At 41.0% G+C, this 14,937-nt stretch overlaps 1 protein-coding gene across 1 annotated transcript in view; it reads left to right on the top strand.

The window, feature by feature from the left end:
* Positions 1 to 13,265, top strand: part of tbc1d1 (TBC1 (tre-2/USP6, BUB2, cdc16) domain family, member 1) — a 54,054-nt gene extending 40,789 nt beyond the window's left edge. The window contains exons 17-23 of the mRNA XM_085409952.1: positions 237 to 395; positions 2,568 to 2,668; positions 2,851 to 2,994; positions 5,051 to 5,210; positions 6,219 to 6,388; positions 12,367 to 12,543; positions 12,641 to 13,265. Of these exons, the coding sequence (XP_085266078.1) occupies positions 237 to 395; positions 2,568 to 2,668; positions 2,851 to 2,994; positions 5,051 to 5,210; positions 6,219 to 6,388; positions 12,367 to 12,543; positions 12,641 to 12,844 (1,115 nt within the window). The 3' untranslated portion in view covers positions 12,845 to 13,265. The remainder of the gene's footprint in view (positions 1 to 236; positions 396 to 2,567; positions 2,669 to 2,850; positions 2,995 to 5,050; positions 5,211 to 6,218; positions 6,389 to 12,366; positions 12,544 to 12,640) is intronic.
* Positions 13,266 to 14,937: the final 1,672 nt, after the last annotated feature.

Genomic DNA, 14,937 nt, shown 5'->3' with positions numbered 1-14,937 from the left:
TTTTACATGCAAGAAGCGGGCAAGCGGTGATTGAACGATGCTCGGGATATTAGTAGATTAAAATTATGATGGAGACAACTTCTGTTACTAAGTTCTACAGGCATGTACAAATAGTTAATAACTCAAGAAGGGTAGAAATCCCTTTGGACATGGCGGACGCGTTTCACTCAACATGGTAGCGTTCTGTCCCACGTTTGTCCTCATCACCCTCTCCTTCCTTTATCGTTGTCTGGCAGGTGTCCCAAGGCAACACAGAGGAGAGATCTGGAAGTTTCTCGCCGAACAGTACCGGCTAACACAGACAGTCCCTTCCCGGCCCCCTTCTAATCACACTCCATACAAAGAGCTGCTGAAACAACTCACCTCACAGCAACATGCCATCCTCATCGACCTGGGTAATGCATCCACGGTTAACATGCAGGGTTAAACTGCGTGTGGGTTATCTAAATGTGCCTGGTACATTCGCTTTCCCATGTCGTCAATGTCACAAAAGTGATTTTTAACAATGTGTATATTTTACGAATCGCAGTCTAATTCAAAACAGTAAATAAATAAACACATTTTATGTCATCAGTTAAGTCTAATAACTTTAGTCTAATTGCAGTCGTTGTATGCATAAAATGCCTACACACTTTCTTTTACAGCCAAATGTAAGTTGGTTGTTTCTTTAAATAATATATTTTCTCTAAATGCTATGTATGCCACAAACACTGCCAACGCATTATTAATCCCATTTGAACCCCTGATTACCACTGGTGATCGTTGGCCTGCAGGCTGCCTGTTGAAGAACCTGTAATTTAAAAACAAAAAAACTCGTGAGCTAAACTTGATTCATTGCCTTTTTTTCTGTTCTTATTTATGCTGTTTTGCAACGTTTGGATGACTCCCTGACAGTCACACTTAGACCACTTGCAGATTCACACTGGCAGTTTCCTCATGACCTTGGACTGATCCTTTAACATTGAAGCCCAATCAGGAGCATCGTTTGTGTTTTTGTGTTTAGACAGTCAGTGTCGAGTTCTACTGGAATGACCCAGAGGCGTCTCAGGTTGAACGTGCAGCAAAACTGTCAAAAGTGTGTATCACAGATTTTCCCCTTCAGGTGTTCAGAATGAGACTTTCGAAGAGTGAGCCAAACATAACAGGAGCAAGCTGAACGGCTATAAGGAGAATGCCTTTAATGGTTTAAGAGCCATATTTACTTAGAAAGTAAAGTGTTTGATTCTTTGTCGTCATACCCTGTACATCTATAACCTTTAATATAGGTGCAACAGCTGATTGTGAGCACGGGAGCCTCTCTAATCCTTTTGTTTGGCGCTTCAGTCAGCATGCATACCAAGCATAATCACTACTTTGTAGCTACAGTGCATAAAGGAAAAGAAAACATAAGATTTTAGTAGAACTGTTGCTTTTAAATAATCAATTTGTCAGTCTCTTTGTGTGACGTGTGTGATGTTTATAAATTCACGTAGCCAAACACCTCATTGTTCCCACTGGTTTATGGTCATTCTTTGACAAGTACTGTGAAAAATGTAAATTTCCTTCTGCGTGATACCAAGAAGTCAAACGTACATAGCAAACGCCACATAAACTGCATATATTCTTTTGTATTTGTCAAACCTCATTTTAACACTTTCTCCCTTAAATGCTCCCAACACCTCCCACCCAAAAACCCACATACACTCACTACCTACACCCCACCCATATAACACCCACATATATATACATAGACACATCCACCCACAGATCTGTCCCTGTAGTGCTTCCCCTCCCTCAGTTTTTGCTTTTGACCCTGTGTTTTTCATGTTATTTACTCTACATCTAATAGGGCAGGGACAGCTGTAACGGTGTGCACATACAAACTGGTGGTTTGCATACATGGTCTAATATAAAGGTGTTATATGCAGTGTGATAAACACAGTGTTTGTCACACTGAAGCTACAAAAATAAGAATGCAGGTAGAAGATTTATGGCAGCTCAAGGCTATTTCCTTCACATAAACAAGCAAAAGAGGAATTTATTTTTTTTTTTTGGTTAGAATGTAGGTGCGTAACACATTGCATTCCCACACCTTTTATGTAGCAGAATAGACACACTTTCCTCCAGGCAGGGGAGGGAGTCATGACATTATGTTCACCAGCTTAAATCCCCCACGCACATTCCTTTAATATACACTCACACGGTTTTCATTCGGTTCTCTAAAACCTCACATCACATCACATCTGTGCGCTTCTCAAGAACCTGTTTGTAAGCGTGTTTGCTCCAAAAGAGTACGTGCATGCAGCTGCACTGAGCTCCTTTTTAACGTCAACAGCAAAGTGAGAAGTTCTGCATCCACAGCGAAGATCAGCAGTGTATATGCTTTGTTCAAAAACATGGACACACCCAGATGCTGCTGAATAGAATAGAGCGAATTAAAATAAACCATGAGAAGAAAATGTTACACTTCTAAAGCTGTGTCAGTGTTGTTTTCGACTGCGTATCTGGTGCATTAGTTTGAAATAATATTTAATGCAAACTACGGACGTTGCTGAGAGATAATATGCCGCTCCGCTCTTCTCTTCCAGGTCGTACTTTTCCCACACATCCATATTTCCAAGCCCAGCTGGGGGCAGGACAGCTGTCTCTCTATAATATCCTGAAAGCCTACTCACTGCTTGACCCTGAGGTATCATTGAATTCTGTTTTTGCTTTATTTCTGCCTTTCTCCTCTTTCATTCTGCATGTTTCTTTTGATATTCAGTGGAAAAAAGGAAGAAAAAAAAGCCAGCTGTTACCTGTCTTTTAGACTTGAGAGAGTTTCCCTCCCCTGTGTTGTCGGCATCAAGTTTGTGGTTGTCGTTTTTGTAGGTGGGATACTGCCAGGGCCTGTCCTTCATCGCTGGAGTGCTGCTTTTACACATGGGGGAAGAAGACGCCTTCGACATGCTCAAATTTCTAATGTACGATGCTGGGCTCCGCAAACAGTACAGGCCTGACATGATTATCCTGCAGGTACAGTGTTCACCCACACAATATTCTCTTGTCAGTGTCCCCAAACAACTTAATCTACATTATGTTTCCCTTTCTTAAATACTTGAATCACATGAGCAAAGCCCTCCAGTTCCAGTGGTTATGTAGTTGAGTAATGTCACTAACTCACATTTTCTGGAATTTGATGCTTCTTATTCCCCTTTTTTTGTTTTTAGATGACACGTCTGCTTACGTTTTCGTTTTCAAACAAAAACAGTGAATTAATGGCCTCTAGAGCGTTGGTGAGGTTGAGACATGGTCTTAGTGCTTGGCATTGGAATTTAGTTGCATTAGTACTCGCCACACAGTTGGTAAATAGTGCTCGTGTTACAGATAACTACGTCATTGGTTTTGAATTCCAGTGTGGGATTGAATTTCATCTTTTGATAGAACTAGAACCAAAAGAGCTACATACTATGGTTAAATGCTAAACAACCTTGTTATCATGCTAAACATCATGTGTTTTGTTCCTGAATTCAAGCGCAGGTCACGTAACAATAAAAAGCTTGTGAGCTAATCCAGGGAGTCCAACACCAGTCCAACATGCGGCATACTCCACAATAATATTGCACAGGACTGTTGCTTTTTCTCAAGCTTCAAACTATGAATATGAACGAAGTGCTGTTACGATCTTGGTGCTCGTGATCCTTAATCAATAAATTCAAAAGGTCCTTGACGGCTTTCCACTTTGTGAACGTTATACACACCTTTTGTGAACAATCCCTCATTTTACTTTGCTGCTAGAATGAAAGTGTACAAAACCAGATAATAACTCATCAATCATTTTGTGGTTTTTGAGGTCAAAACGAGAAATTCTATATTGTCAAAGCAAATATGATGACGGGATGAGGCAGGTTGTCTGCTGTGGTGACCCCAAGAGGGGAGCAGCTGAAAGAATTCCTGGCGAGTCTGGTTCTTCCACACAAACTGTGCCAAATCTGCTGTTAATCAAAGTGATTACAAGCTTTTACGGCAGCACCATGTGGCTCTTTGTGACCAATTTCACTCAGCGGCAACCAGCAGCTACTCACCAGCTGGTTGAGGTAGACACATTTTTCCCTTGTGGTCTGTGGTGGCCACAGGATCACTATGTTCTAGGTCTGTGTGACTGATTTCATAGTATTTGCAAGGAACCTCATGTAACTGGTTGCATCCTCATTTTCATCCAGGAATAGTGGTTGCCAAGCAGTCAACAACTGGCCTTTATGGCTGAGGCCTAACCTGAAAGTTCTGTGAGGTGCTTAAAAGTTTTTCCCATCCTTGTGTACAAACACTCATATGGCTAACCCCGATCATAAATAACGTGAAATTTAATTAAAGATGGTTTTAAAAATAAACTGTGTTGTTCTCTTTGAGTGTTAAGTGACGATAATACACAGTGAGGCAGCAGCATACACTTAAATGACATCTGCATAATCCAGCACTGGTAAAAAGGCCATTTTCCATAGTGTACCCTGACTAGTTTAAGAGTCACTGTTGTCAGCATTTCAGTTTAACATTAATCTAATCAAAACTTATTTCTTATACCACTTTAAATGAGGCACCTTCGGTAAACTTGGTGTGGATGTGATCTACCACGGATAACGTTGGAGTTGCTCTGTAGAAAGACAAATTGATATGACCTCACCGCAGCACTTTGTATGAGGGAGTTAGGAAAGTATTCACATTTAGTGCAATACTCTATACTTTGCTATGGTGAATGAACGGAGTGGCTCATTAATGATAAGTGAAAAATTGCTTAAAAAATAATTGTCATACCACACAGGAAGCCCTCGTTTTACCCTCCAAGGAGGTGACCTCATAATAAGGTGTCGTGTTATTGGTCCATTCTTAAACTTGTGTTTGCGTCGTAAACTTAAGGGGAAAAAAATCTTTCCATTTTTTACCAAGACGTTTGTCTTCCTGAATACTCTCTATTAAAATCCTACAAATGTTCATGTATAACAGATCCAGTTTTTAAAGCATGTGTGAAATAATAAAAGCCCCTCATACAAAGTCATGTTACACCTTTACAACGAAGTGCTGTTGCTCCTCTCAGATCCAGATGTACCAGCTGTCGCGGCTGCTTCATGACTATCACAGGGATCTTTACAGCCACTTGGAGCAGCAGGAGATCGGGCCCAGCTTATATGCCACCCCCTGGTTCCTCACGGTCTTCGCCTCACACTTTCCCCTCGGGTTTGTGGCCAGAGTTTTTGGTAAGCTTTGAAGGCTTTCTATTTCTGCACAGTGGATTTGGTGGGTCGCCGCCTTGTTTCTTCTTCCTGATAGAAGCACAGCAGTATTGACGCATGACAGGAAAAAGGATGACGGGGCGTTTACAGTGATGTTTAGTTATCTCTACTCCCTAGGTATCTCATCTAATTAGATCTTGAACCCAAAATGCTGAAAGGAAATTGTCAGAGCTAAATGAAATTTTAGTAACTGATTGAAGATAAGTAGTACTATAATCCTGAAAGTTTGGTGAAGGAGTTGGGGAGGGACTTCAGGCAAAGTAAAGGATTCAGTTGAGTCATGTGCACACTGAGACTCAGTTACAGTTACTGTTTATCTGTTAAGTGACCTTTTCCTCATTTGTGTAAATGCCATCACGCCCACAGAGGGTATATGTTTTCTGCAGTTGCCTTTCTCTCTACCTCATTCCTTCCGCACTTTTGTTTTCACGCCTAATTTCTTACATAGTACTCAGTCATTGAACCAGACTCACTGGCTCCTTGTGCTCATCTGAGCATAACACTTCATTTGTGTGTGTGTTGACGTGCACAAGCGTGCGTGTGTTGCGCTTAGCGGCCATCACATTTGCACTGTCAGGTCTTTGATATCATCTGTGGGGCCCACACCTCTGCTGCCATTCCTTAATCTTCTGTATGATCTCATGCAATCCTGCCTAACCCTTACCACACCCTGATGTATTCACAGTATACACACACAAATGCTCTCTGGCTCTGCAGATTCACAATGGCCTACATTTATGTTTGCTTAAACGTTTTCTGCTGACGTCAAATCATTCTTCCCATTAATGAGCCTTTAAGTTGCCATTAAACAGGGTAAGCTCTGCTGTCAGCACATGTCAGTATTGATTTTTACAATATGTAATTTAAGAGTGCCGTCACGCTAGAGCCTTTTTTAGCCTCCTTTCCCTGTGTTTTCTGGGTTTTTTCCCCGCTTGCCTCTGTAACTTATCCTTCCTTTTTGTCCTCTGTCAGATATGGTGTTTCTGCAGGGGTCAGAGGTCATCTTCAAGGTGGCCTTAAGCCTGCTGGGGAGCCACAAGCCTCTGATCCTGCAGCACGACAGCTTGGAGTCTATTGTGGATTTCATCAAGACCATGCTACCCAACCTGGGCCTTGTACAGATGGAGAAAACCATCAACCAGGTTAGACAAGGAGACAAAGTTGTTTAGTAATGTGTAACTACTCATTTTAACTAGGGCTGCTCGATTATGGCAAAAATGATAATCGCGATTATTTTCACTGAAATTGAGATCTCGATTATTTGACGATATTTATTTAACAATAACAATGTATTGAATAATGACTTTAAAAAATAATATAAAATAGTGTGCAAATACTGATAACAGTGCAAATGTTTGCAATATAAAAAATAAATGAAAAATGTAAACATCTATGTTTAGTGAACTTTGCAGTGTTGCTCTGTGGTGCAGCTACGACACTGTAGCAAAGTTTACACACTATGTCTACTTGATCCACGTCTGACTCCGCGAACCCATAATGTTTCCACACCACTGAAGTTTTCTTTACCTCTCTTTTCAACCAACGGCAGTCACTCTCCTCTCCAAATAACTTCTGCTTAGCTTTCCGAGCTTCCCTCGGGTCCTCTTAATTGTTGTGACACGTGTTCGAAATGCAGAGAGGTGCGCTCGATTTGCCCAACGGAGCAGCGCGAGAGTAAAGCACGAGGGAGGGGCTAATAATCGGCTCAGTCATTTCTAATGATCGTTGAAAGCCCAGATCGTAATCGTGATTAAAATTCGATTAATTGAGCAGCCCTAATTTTAACACTGGAGTACAGAAATCTATTTTTTTTTTTTTTTTTAAATTTTTTTTTTTATCAGTGTGATCTTATGTATTGAGTTTTGGGAGCTATAGAAAGGTTGTGAGCCATCGTCCTATTGACAGGGTTTTAATAGTTTTGCGATTTCATTAGTTTTTATTTTTATTTAGTTTTGACTTCAGATTTTCAATTTTATATCAGTTTTAATTAGTTTTTACCAATTGTTTGCTAGTTTAGTTTTTATTTTATTTGAAAATCCTTAGTTTCAGTTTAGTTTTGATTAGTTTCAGTTATAGTTTTAGTTGTGTTTGCAATAATTAAGTGTAACAAAATCCCAGTTTCATCATATCAGTCATGCTCTTCTGCTTATCCTTGGGTATGTTGCTATTCCAGCTACCATACCCTGCACCCTGGACAGGTCGCCTGCCTGTCGCAGGGCTAACATGCAGAGACAGACAACTCACATTCCCAGCTATGGGTTCTTTAAATAAATAAATAAATAAAGGCAGATGAACAACCATTGATACCAGGCAACTATAAAATGTATATCTTGGCCCCAATAAGACTATTAACTCTTGCAGCACCGGGTGTTCATAATTTTGGTTCATATGAATTGATAAACTTTTTGAAGGCAATTGACTCACACAGTTATGTAGATATCTCCGTCCTGTTGTCTCGGGATGCATCACGCTGCCTTGCCTGGGGTTAGCTTCTGTTTCTGGGGATGAGGGTTGAGTGTGCTCCCTTACCTTCTCAAGGTAAGCTAGGTTAGCCTTCTTGTGTGAGCTTTTCAAGTGCACTTTAAGGTTTGTGGGATTTTTTTCCCTTTAGAAATGCCCCTCATAATTTGTCTCTTTCCACTACAAGACACTTGCTTCATCCAAAACACAGTCATGTTCAAAGTAATCCCAAATTTGACTCTGGCGCTTTCTCCCGACTTTTCCTAACGTACTGCCACCTGCTGGCATAATGAGACAGCAAGAGAAAAATCTGGAAACTAAACTTATTTTCACCCTTGACTATTGTATGACACGCACACATCAATGAAAACTAAACACATTTTTGCTATAAATTCAGGTAATTTTAGTTAGTTTTGTGAACACTCATTACAGTTTTAGTTAGTTTTCCTTTTTTTGTTTTTATTTTTGTTTCCGTTAACGAAAATGTTTTTTCACTTCTAGTTTTCGTTATTTCGTTAGTTTTCATTAACGATAATAACCTTGCCTATTGAGATAATTGAGTCATTGCTGAACAATTGGTCTGGCGTGATTTTTAATTTTCATGTTTGAAACAAAACTAACAACTAGTTGGATGTAGGACAGTGAGAAAGACTTTCTCTATGAATTCCTAAAGAAATATCTGTTCACAATGTACGTGTGTACTTTCATTTTAAAGAGCGAGTGATGCATAACTATTCTAGATAAATGTTAGTCAGCGGTAAAAAGTAACTTCTTTTTTTCCCCCCAGTGTTTTCTATCAGACTCTTGATATTTGGTCTTTTCTATGGTTGAAAATAGGGCTGGGCTATATCATACCGTTCACGGTAATACTGGCGCATGCGCAGTGCCTTTGTTTACATACGCACATGGCGGCGACGCAGAATGAGAAGAGCGAAAGTTGATCGTTAAATGAAACGGATGAACCAGAATTGGTTTGTAAAAATGCTGCAACTTCAGTGGTGTGGAACTGGTTTAGCTTTCGTCCATCAGATACACAACAAAGCACTATTTTTGGTAGTGCATGCTAGCGGGCCGTCGTTATTACCGTGTTTTTTGGAAAATCAATCCTTTGATTTTTCTGAAAATCGACAGTGCCCCTTATAATCCCGTGTGCCTTATGTATGAATTCTGGTTGTGTTTACTGACCTGGAAACAATTTTATGTCGTACACGGCGCTCGAAAATCGGTCAAATGTTTCAGTACGACTTTGCTAAGCTACGAACCCGCACCGCTTGATGGATTGTCGGAGCATTACGGCTATCGTAGGAAGGAGCCTCGCGGAGTGATACGTACTGCGCTTCAACATAATATTACCCTATTATGTGTATAACCTCTTTTTAAGTTTTGTGGATACATGGTTATGCTGAGGATATGTTGGCCAATTTCCACTGGAAATGCCTTTAGGTTAAACTGTCAGCAAGGATTTTGCATTTGCACTGTTAAATTTTTATATAACTTTAATGCACATAAAAAAACAGCTGCTTGTTTAAGTGAAAATACATTCATGGTTGTTTTTTTGTTTTTTGTTTTTTTGCACTAATAAAGTTGAGGAGTTGTAAAGTATTTTGTCTAGTGTCAATTATATCGTTAGTTATATTGTTATCACAAATTTTCAAATGTATATCGTGATAAATATTTTTGGTCATATCGCCATGCTCTAGTTGAAAATGCAGAAACGCTGATTCTACAACAGCCGGTGTGACAAAAATACTGATCTTTTGCACAATTTGATGCCTTTATAACACAAACATTCTATTTAAAATGATCTGAACTTCGTATGTGAAAACAGAGGAACGCCTGTTACTTCCTGTGGGACCTAATGCTACAGATTTTTGCAGCTTTCAGTTTTCTTTCTAAGATCTATATTTGACATATGGCAAAAATCAGCTCGTCTTCAATCCAAAGTTTTAACAGATAAAACTTTGGATTGAGGAGGTGGAGAAGATTTATGTAATAAACGTTTTCATTTATCTCCATAATTCTCCTCGTAACATCTTTGATCCGTTGCTCATACCGAGGCTGCTGGCTTGTGGCTGGCTCTGAGCTCTGGATAGCTTTAGCTTTAGCCAGTTTGCCTTTGTTTGTCTTTGAAATGTCCTCCATGTTCAGCTGTGAGGTTTGTTATAAAAAATTTCCTGGTGGTCCTCCTGCAGTTTATTTTGGCGACTTTGTGCCTTTACTCACGCTCATACCAGACATCGTTCACACGATAACCAGCACCGAGCTCATCAGATTAGCTGTTGTAAAACTGGACGTTCTTTTCTTGTCTGTTGTTGCTCTAAATGAGCTCACGAAACTATTAAAACATTTTTACTAAGTTCACGGAACAGATGTTTCATTTTGAGATCTGGTTTTACAACTCGCAGCAGTTAAAGGAGACAGTTTAATGGCTTCACAATGAGACAAAGGAGAATGATATCCTGCTTGAGTGACAGAGGCTATCAGGGCCAGCCACACCCTGCCTTTACAACAGTGATGAGAGCAGCTGATGGGTGGAGTGTGTGTGTGTGAAGTTATGTAAATTTTACCTCATGCGTCACCATTTGGAAAAATACCACGTCAGTAAGATGGGCCTCTCACGCTGATCGACTCGAGTGGGTAAAATCTCATAGTTTTGGTCAGGTTTCACTTTTTAGTGTAATTTATGGTTGCCATGAGAAAATGTTAACCATTAAGGTGCGCGGTAATGTGGCTGTCAGCTATCACTAGGGATGGGTATCGTTTAGGTTTTATCCGATACCGGTGCCAAACCGGTACTTTTGAAATGGTGCCGGTGCTCAAACCGGTGCTTAAAGAATGGAGAACACAAAATTGGTCCAAAAACCTCTCATGTTCAGCTGTTTTTTTTGTAAAAGATAACAATGTTAGCCTTTTCTGCAGCTAGAGGGCATATATGGTATCACTCTTGGCTGGAAGCAGTGCTTAATCAATGGAAAAAACACAAACTTTGTCCAAAAACCTCTCATGTTTAGCTGTTTTCCACTTTTTCTTTGGTCATTTTAGCCTTTTTGGCCAGGGTGAAGGGAGTATCTGCCATCAAACAAGAAGACAGCTGCATGTAGCTATGATGATGTTTGCTAGTTCACCTTACATGCATTAATGTAATAACCTGGTTAGCCTACTCAACGTAAATTACACACGAACAACATTAAGCTACTCATGCAGAGAAGAACGGCTGCTGCTGCATCATCATCCGTCATCATTTCTGCTACACTGGCAGGGCTAGGGGCCAGGACTCTCCTCTTCGGGTTCTTGGGGGATGTTGCTAACTCCGGGTCCGATAACAGGCAACCCACGCACAGTAGATGCGCTCGGTGTGAGCTCTTGCAGCAAGCTATCAAATACGGCGCATTTCTCGGCTTTAAAAAAACGCTATGCGTCGCCAGGTGTTTCATCGGATTTGAGGTGTTACCTCCTTTGACAGTATCACAGTATCAGCTTAAAGCACTTGTTGCTGCTGAGTTTGCATCTTTTGCTGTGAAGTACAGCCAGACTTTTGACCGCTTCGCCTTGGACATTTTTAATCTGTAGCTCTGCTCTAAAAGAACGTACGTACCTGGGCCCGCCTACTATCCTCGGAAACGTAAAATGATTGGCTAGAAGTGTATCACAGCTCAGGAAAAAAAAAGCACCGAAATGTGCGCTGCTTTTCGGTCTGGTTACTACCGTTTATGTCAGAACCGATACCGGTACCCATCCCTAGCTATCACAGATGACACAGAGCTAATAACTCATGGTAAGCTATACTTTAGAAGGTACGCGCTTATCTTATAATTTCTATGAGATGGCAAACTGCTTACTTGCCGGTACTTTCCCTCCAGTGCCACTTTTTCATATCGGATTATGTATATGTTACATGTGTTATGACTCACAGTTTCATCTGAGAAAAAAAAAAAGAAAAGTGGGAGTGAACATACTGGATGTGTGGAGACTCCAGGTCAGTTCATTGTTTTGTAATGCCGAAATGTGAAAAATTCTTTGGTCTGGACAACAGCAGCCTGCTCAGTGTGTGTAATGTGTTGACATTGTAGAGTAAACATCCCCAGTTTCACACGAGGCTTTGTTCCTAGTTTTGACCACCATTGCTGTGAGTAATGATAACGTAATTTTGCTGAGAAACACAAAGTGCCCTCAGTGAAATAAAGGGAATACACGTGAGCAAAAGACTATTTTTTTAATTTAAATATATAGATATATATGAGAAATCTCAGTTAATGAGCAGCTCTAAACCGAATGTGTTTGAAGTCTTGTTGAATTGTGTGATTGTGCGGCTGCTTTTGTTTACTGCCTCCAAATGTTGTCTTTGGTGAGAACAATTAGGAATAACGACCGAGCTGCAATAATGAGAGCCGAGTTATAAACAGCAGTGCTAAACTTGTGGAGTACTTTGAGTTTCCATTATTACTCAGTTAAATAGTTACAAAGCCAAAGCAAGAGTTTTAGATCAATCAAATCAGTAAAAATAACAATTAAACCCACTTTTAACCTGGTCATATTCCTTTTATATCCTCCTCACATACATTCTTTTATAATGGTATGACACGATGGAAACACGATTCTCCTGTTTGCAAGCAGTTCAAATGTTCACCCAGCTGAGAGTTATTAAATGCCTCTGCTTCAGGTTTGTGAGATGGATGTGTCCAAGCAGCTCCAAGCCTATGAGGTGGAGTACCACGTGTTGCAGGATGAGCTGCTGGACACGCCCCCGACCCTCAACCAGCACCAGCGAGCTGCGCAGCTGGAGAGGACCAATCAGAGCCTGCGACAGCAGAACCTCGACCTGCTCGAGGAGCTCCAGGTACACACACACACGCACGCTTGCACAAAAGAAGAAAAGCTGCCTTTGCCCGTTCTTTGTTCCATTAGGTCACCGCTCCCTCGCTGTTCTCACCCAGGTGTCCCACGCTCGAGTGTGCAACCTGGAGAGTCGAGTGGAGGCTTTGGCCCAGGCAGAGGGGCAGCTGAAGGAGCAGGTTTCTGCACTGGAGGAGGAGAAGAAGCAGCTGCTGAACACCATCACACACCTCCAGGGCCTCCTCTCCAACCTCGGGATAAACGCCAACCCCGACGGACAGGCGCTGCCTTCACTGTCCGTCTGACAGACAGTCACAGCAGCATCAAAGCTGGAGGGCAGAGAGCAGCACGATAGCAGGACTGTGGACTCGCTGCTTCACCTGCTGGCGAGGGTTGATTAATGAGTCTCTGCCTCGATCCTGCCGCCTCTGGAATGTTTTAATAATAATGATGATGATGATGATGATAAGAGGACAGATGAAATAGTGGCAGAAATGGGATTGAGGTTGAAGGATAGTACTCTCTTCCTGTGCTCTAATAAATAAACATAAATAATCCCCAAAGATGGCGCTGACTGTACCGCCGGGCCTCGGCTGTTAAAATACTTTTGCACCTGTGTGTGTGTGTTTGTGTGTGTGTGTGTGTGTGTGTGTGTGTGTGTGTGTGTGTGTGTGTGTGTGTGTGTGTGTGTGTGTGTGTGATAAATGGAGTTTGTTTGTGTTTTTGGATGCAGCAAAAATGTACAGCAAGCTTGTAGAACAAAGACTCCACTCTGCAGTATTCAGAGCACTGTTACAAATATCACATTAATTAAGAAACACAAGTTCCTCCCAAAGAAAATGAGATTGTAAGAAGGAGGTGAGATGAAGGGATGGGTGAAGAAATAAACGGCAGCAAAATGTTTTGGGGGGGGTTTGTAATGCAAAGGTTAAATATAACATCGGCTAAATGATGATGATGGTGCTCATATTCTGAGATCAGGGGTGAACTATTTTTGATTCTTCCTAGGCTTTCCTGGCCCTGCGCAATTTGAACTTGAACTTCATTTAAGTTACAGCAGCTTCCAGGAAAAGCAACACAATAAATCCAGTTCATTTCACATCCTGTTGTTTCACCTTTAAACACATGTCAATTCATCTGCATTGATGGGAAAAATCTGATATCTTAGCCGTGCCGCTCCAGCGAGGGGAAGTCCACACATTTACTGAGGAGCTACTCAAAATTACGGCAAAAGACGCTAACTTTAAAGAGGAAAACTTCTGCTGTTGAGACAATCTGTCACCCGTAAATCATTTACTGTATGCAACACACTGAATTCTTCAGCCCGAGCTGCAGCTTGGTGTGCCTGTACGTGAGTGTTTGAATGTCACTGCGTGTCAATGTTCTCACTGATTGCAACAAACCTGTCGGTTTACACTGTAAAGATATTTTTCTTTTACCCCTGACTCTCTTTGCACATGTTCTGTTTTACTATGATTATTGCTACTCTGTACTTTAAAATACATTTCATATTCTTCCAGCACGTCTGAAGCCAGCTTTCTTTGTGCGTGTGTGTGTGAGTGAGTGTGTTGCACTCCAGACCAACATGTGTCGGATGTATAGATTCTTCCACCTCCTGTCTAAACATCAGTCAGTCATTTTTGAATACCAATATAAGGTTTCCAGTATATAGACGTGCGCTGTACACCGTACTTAAAACACAGACATGTATTTGTTAACAGGAACTCCTCCTGAGGTTGGAGAAGCGGCGTGTTCGGGCAAGTTGTGACCCTGTTAGTTTGCATATAGTGTGAGAGTGGGTACATGAAACAGGAAAGCCAAAAAAAACACCAACAGCAAGACCCCAGACAAGACAGAAAACTGAATTTCTGCAAAATATTTTGTAGTGCGTGTACATGCATGCTTAGTTTTTGTTTTGTTTTTTGCCCTCTGTGATTGGGTTGTTCTGTTAGTCAAGCAGAATGCAAGAGGACTATACGATTTCACCGAGAGATCTTTTTCTCCTTCCATTCCTAAACCTGTTCACGGGCCTCTCCAAGCATGTCTTAATCAGCCACCCAGTCGGGTTGGAGCCATTCTTGGATGGGTTTTTTTGTTTTTTTGTTTTTTTTTTTTTGCTTGTTTGATTTTGTGTTTTTAATCACAGAAATGTCACTCATGGAGTTTGCTACAGGTTATTTGTGTGCAAGAGTAAAATGTGCTTATTCAATTTAAAGAAAAGAAGCACATAAATGGTGCGTTTCTATATACCACGCTTAAGTTGGGATGTTAATGAATTAAAAATTAGCTACAGTTTGATACGCTATGCAATGATCATATTACAGTTAGTAGGTCTATAAGACACTTTTTTTTTATAGTTTGGTGAACTGTGTACACCACCAAAGTGAATACTGAATGA

This window comes from Rhamphochromis longiceps, linkage group LG6 (assembly GCF_057381845.1).
Source record: "Rhamphochromis longiceps isolate RC_006_pf linkage group LG6, R_longiceps_female_GT1.1, whole genome shotgun sequence".
Classification (NCBI taxonomy): domain Eukaryota; kingdom Metazoa; phylum Chordata; class Actinopteri; order Cichliformes; family Cichlidae; genus Rhamphochromis; species Rhamphochromis longiceps.
Note: the sequence above shows the minus strand (reverse complement) of the source record. Positions and strands in the feature narration are given on the sequence as shown.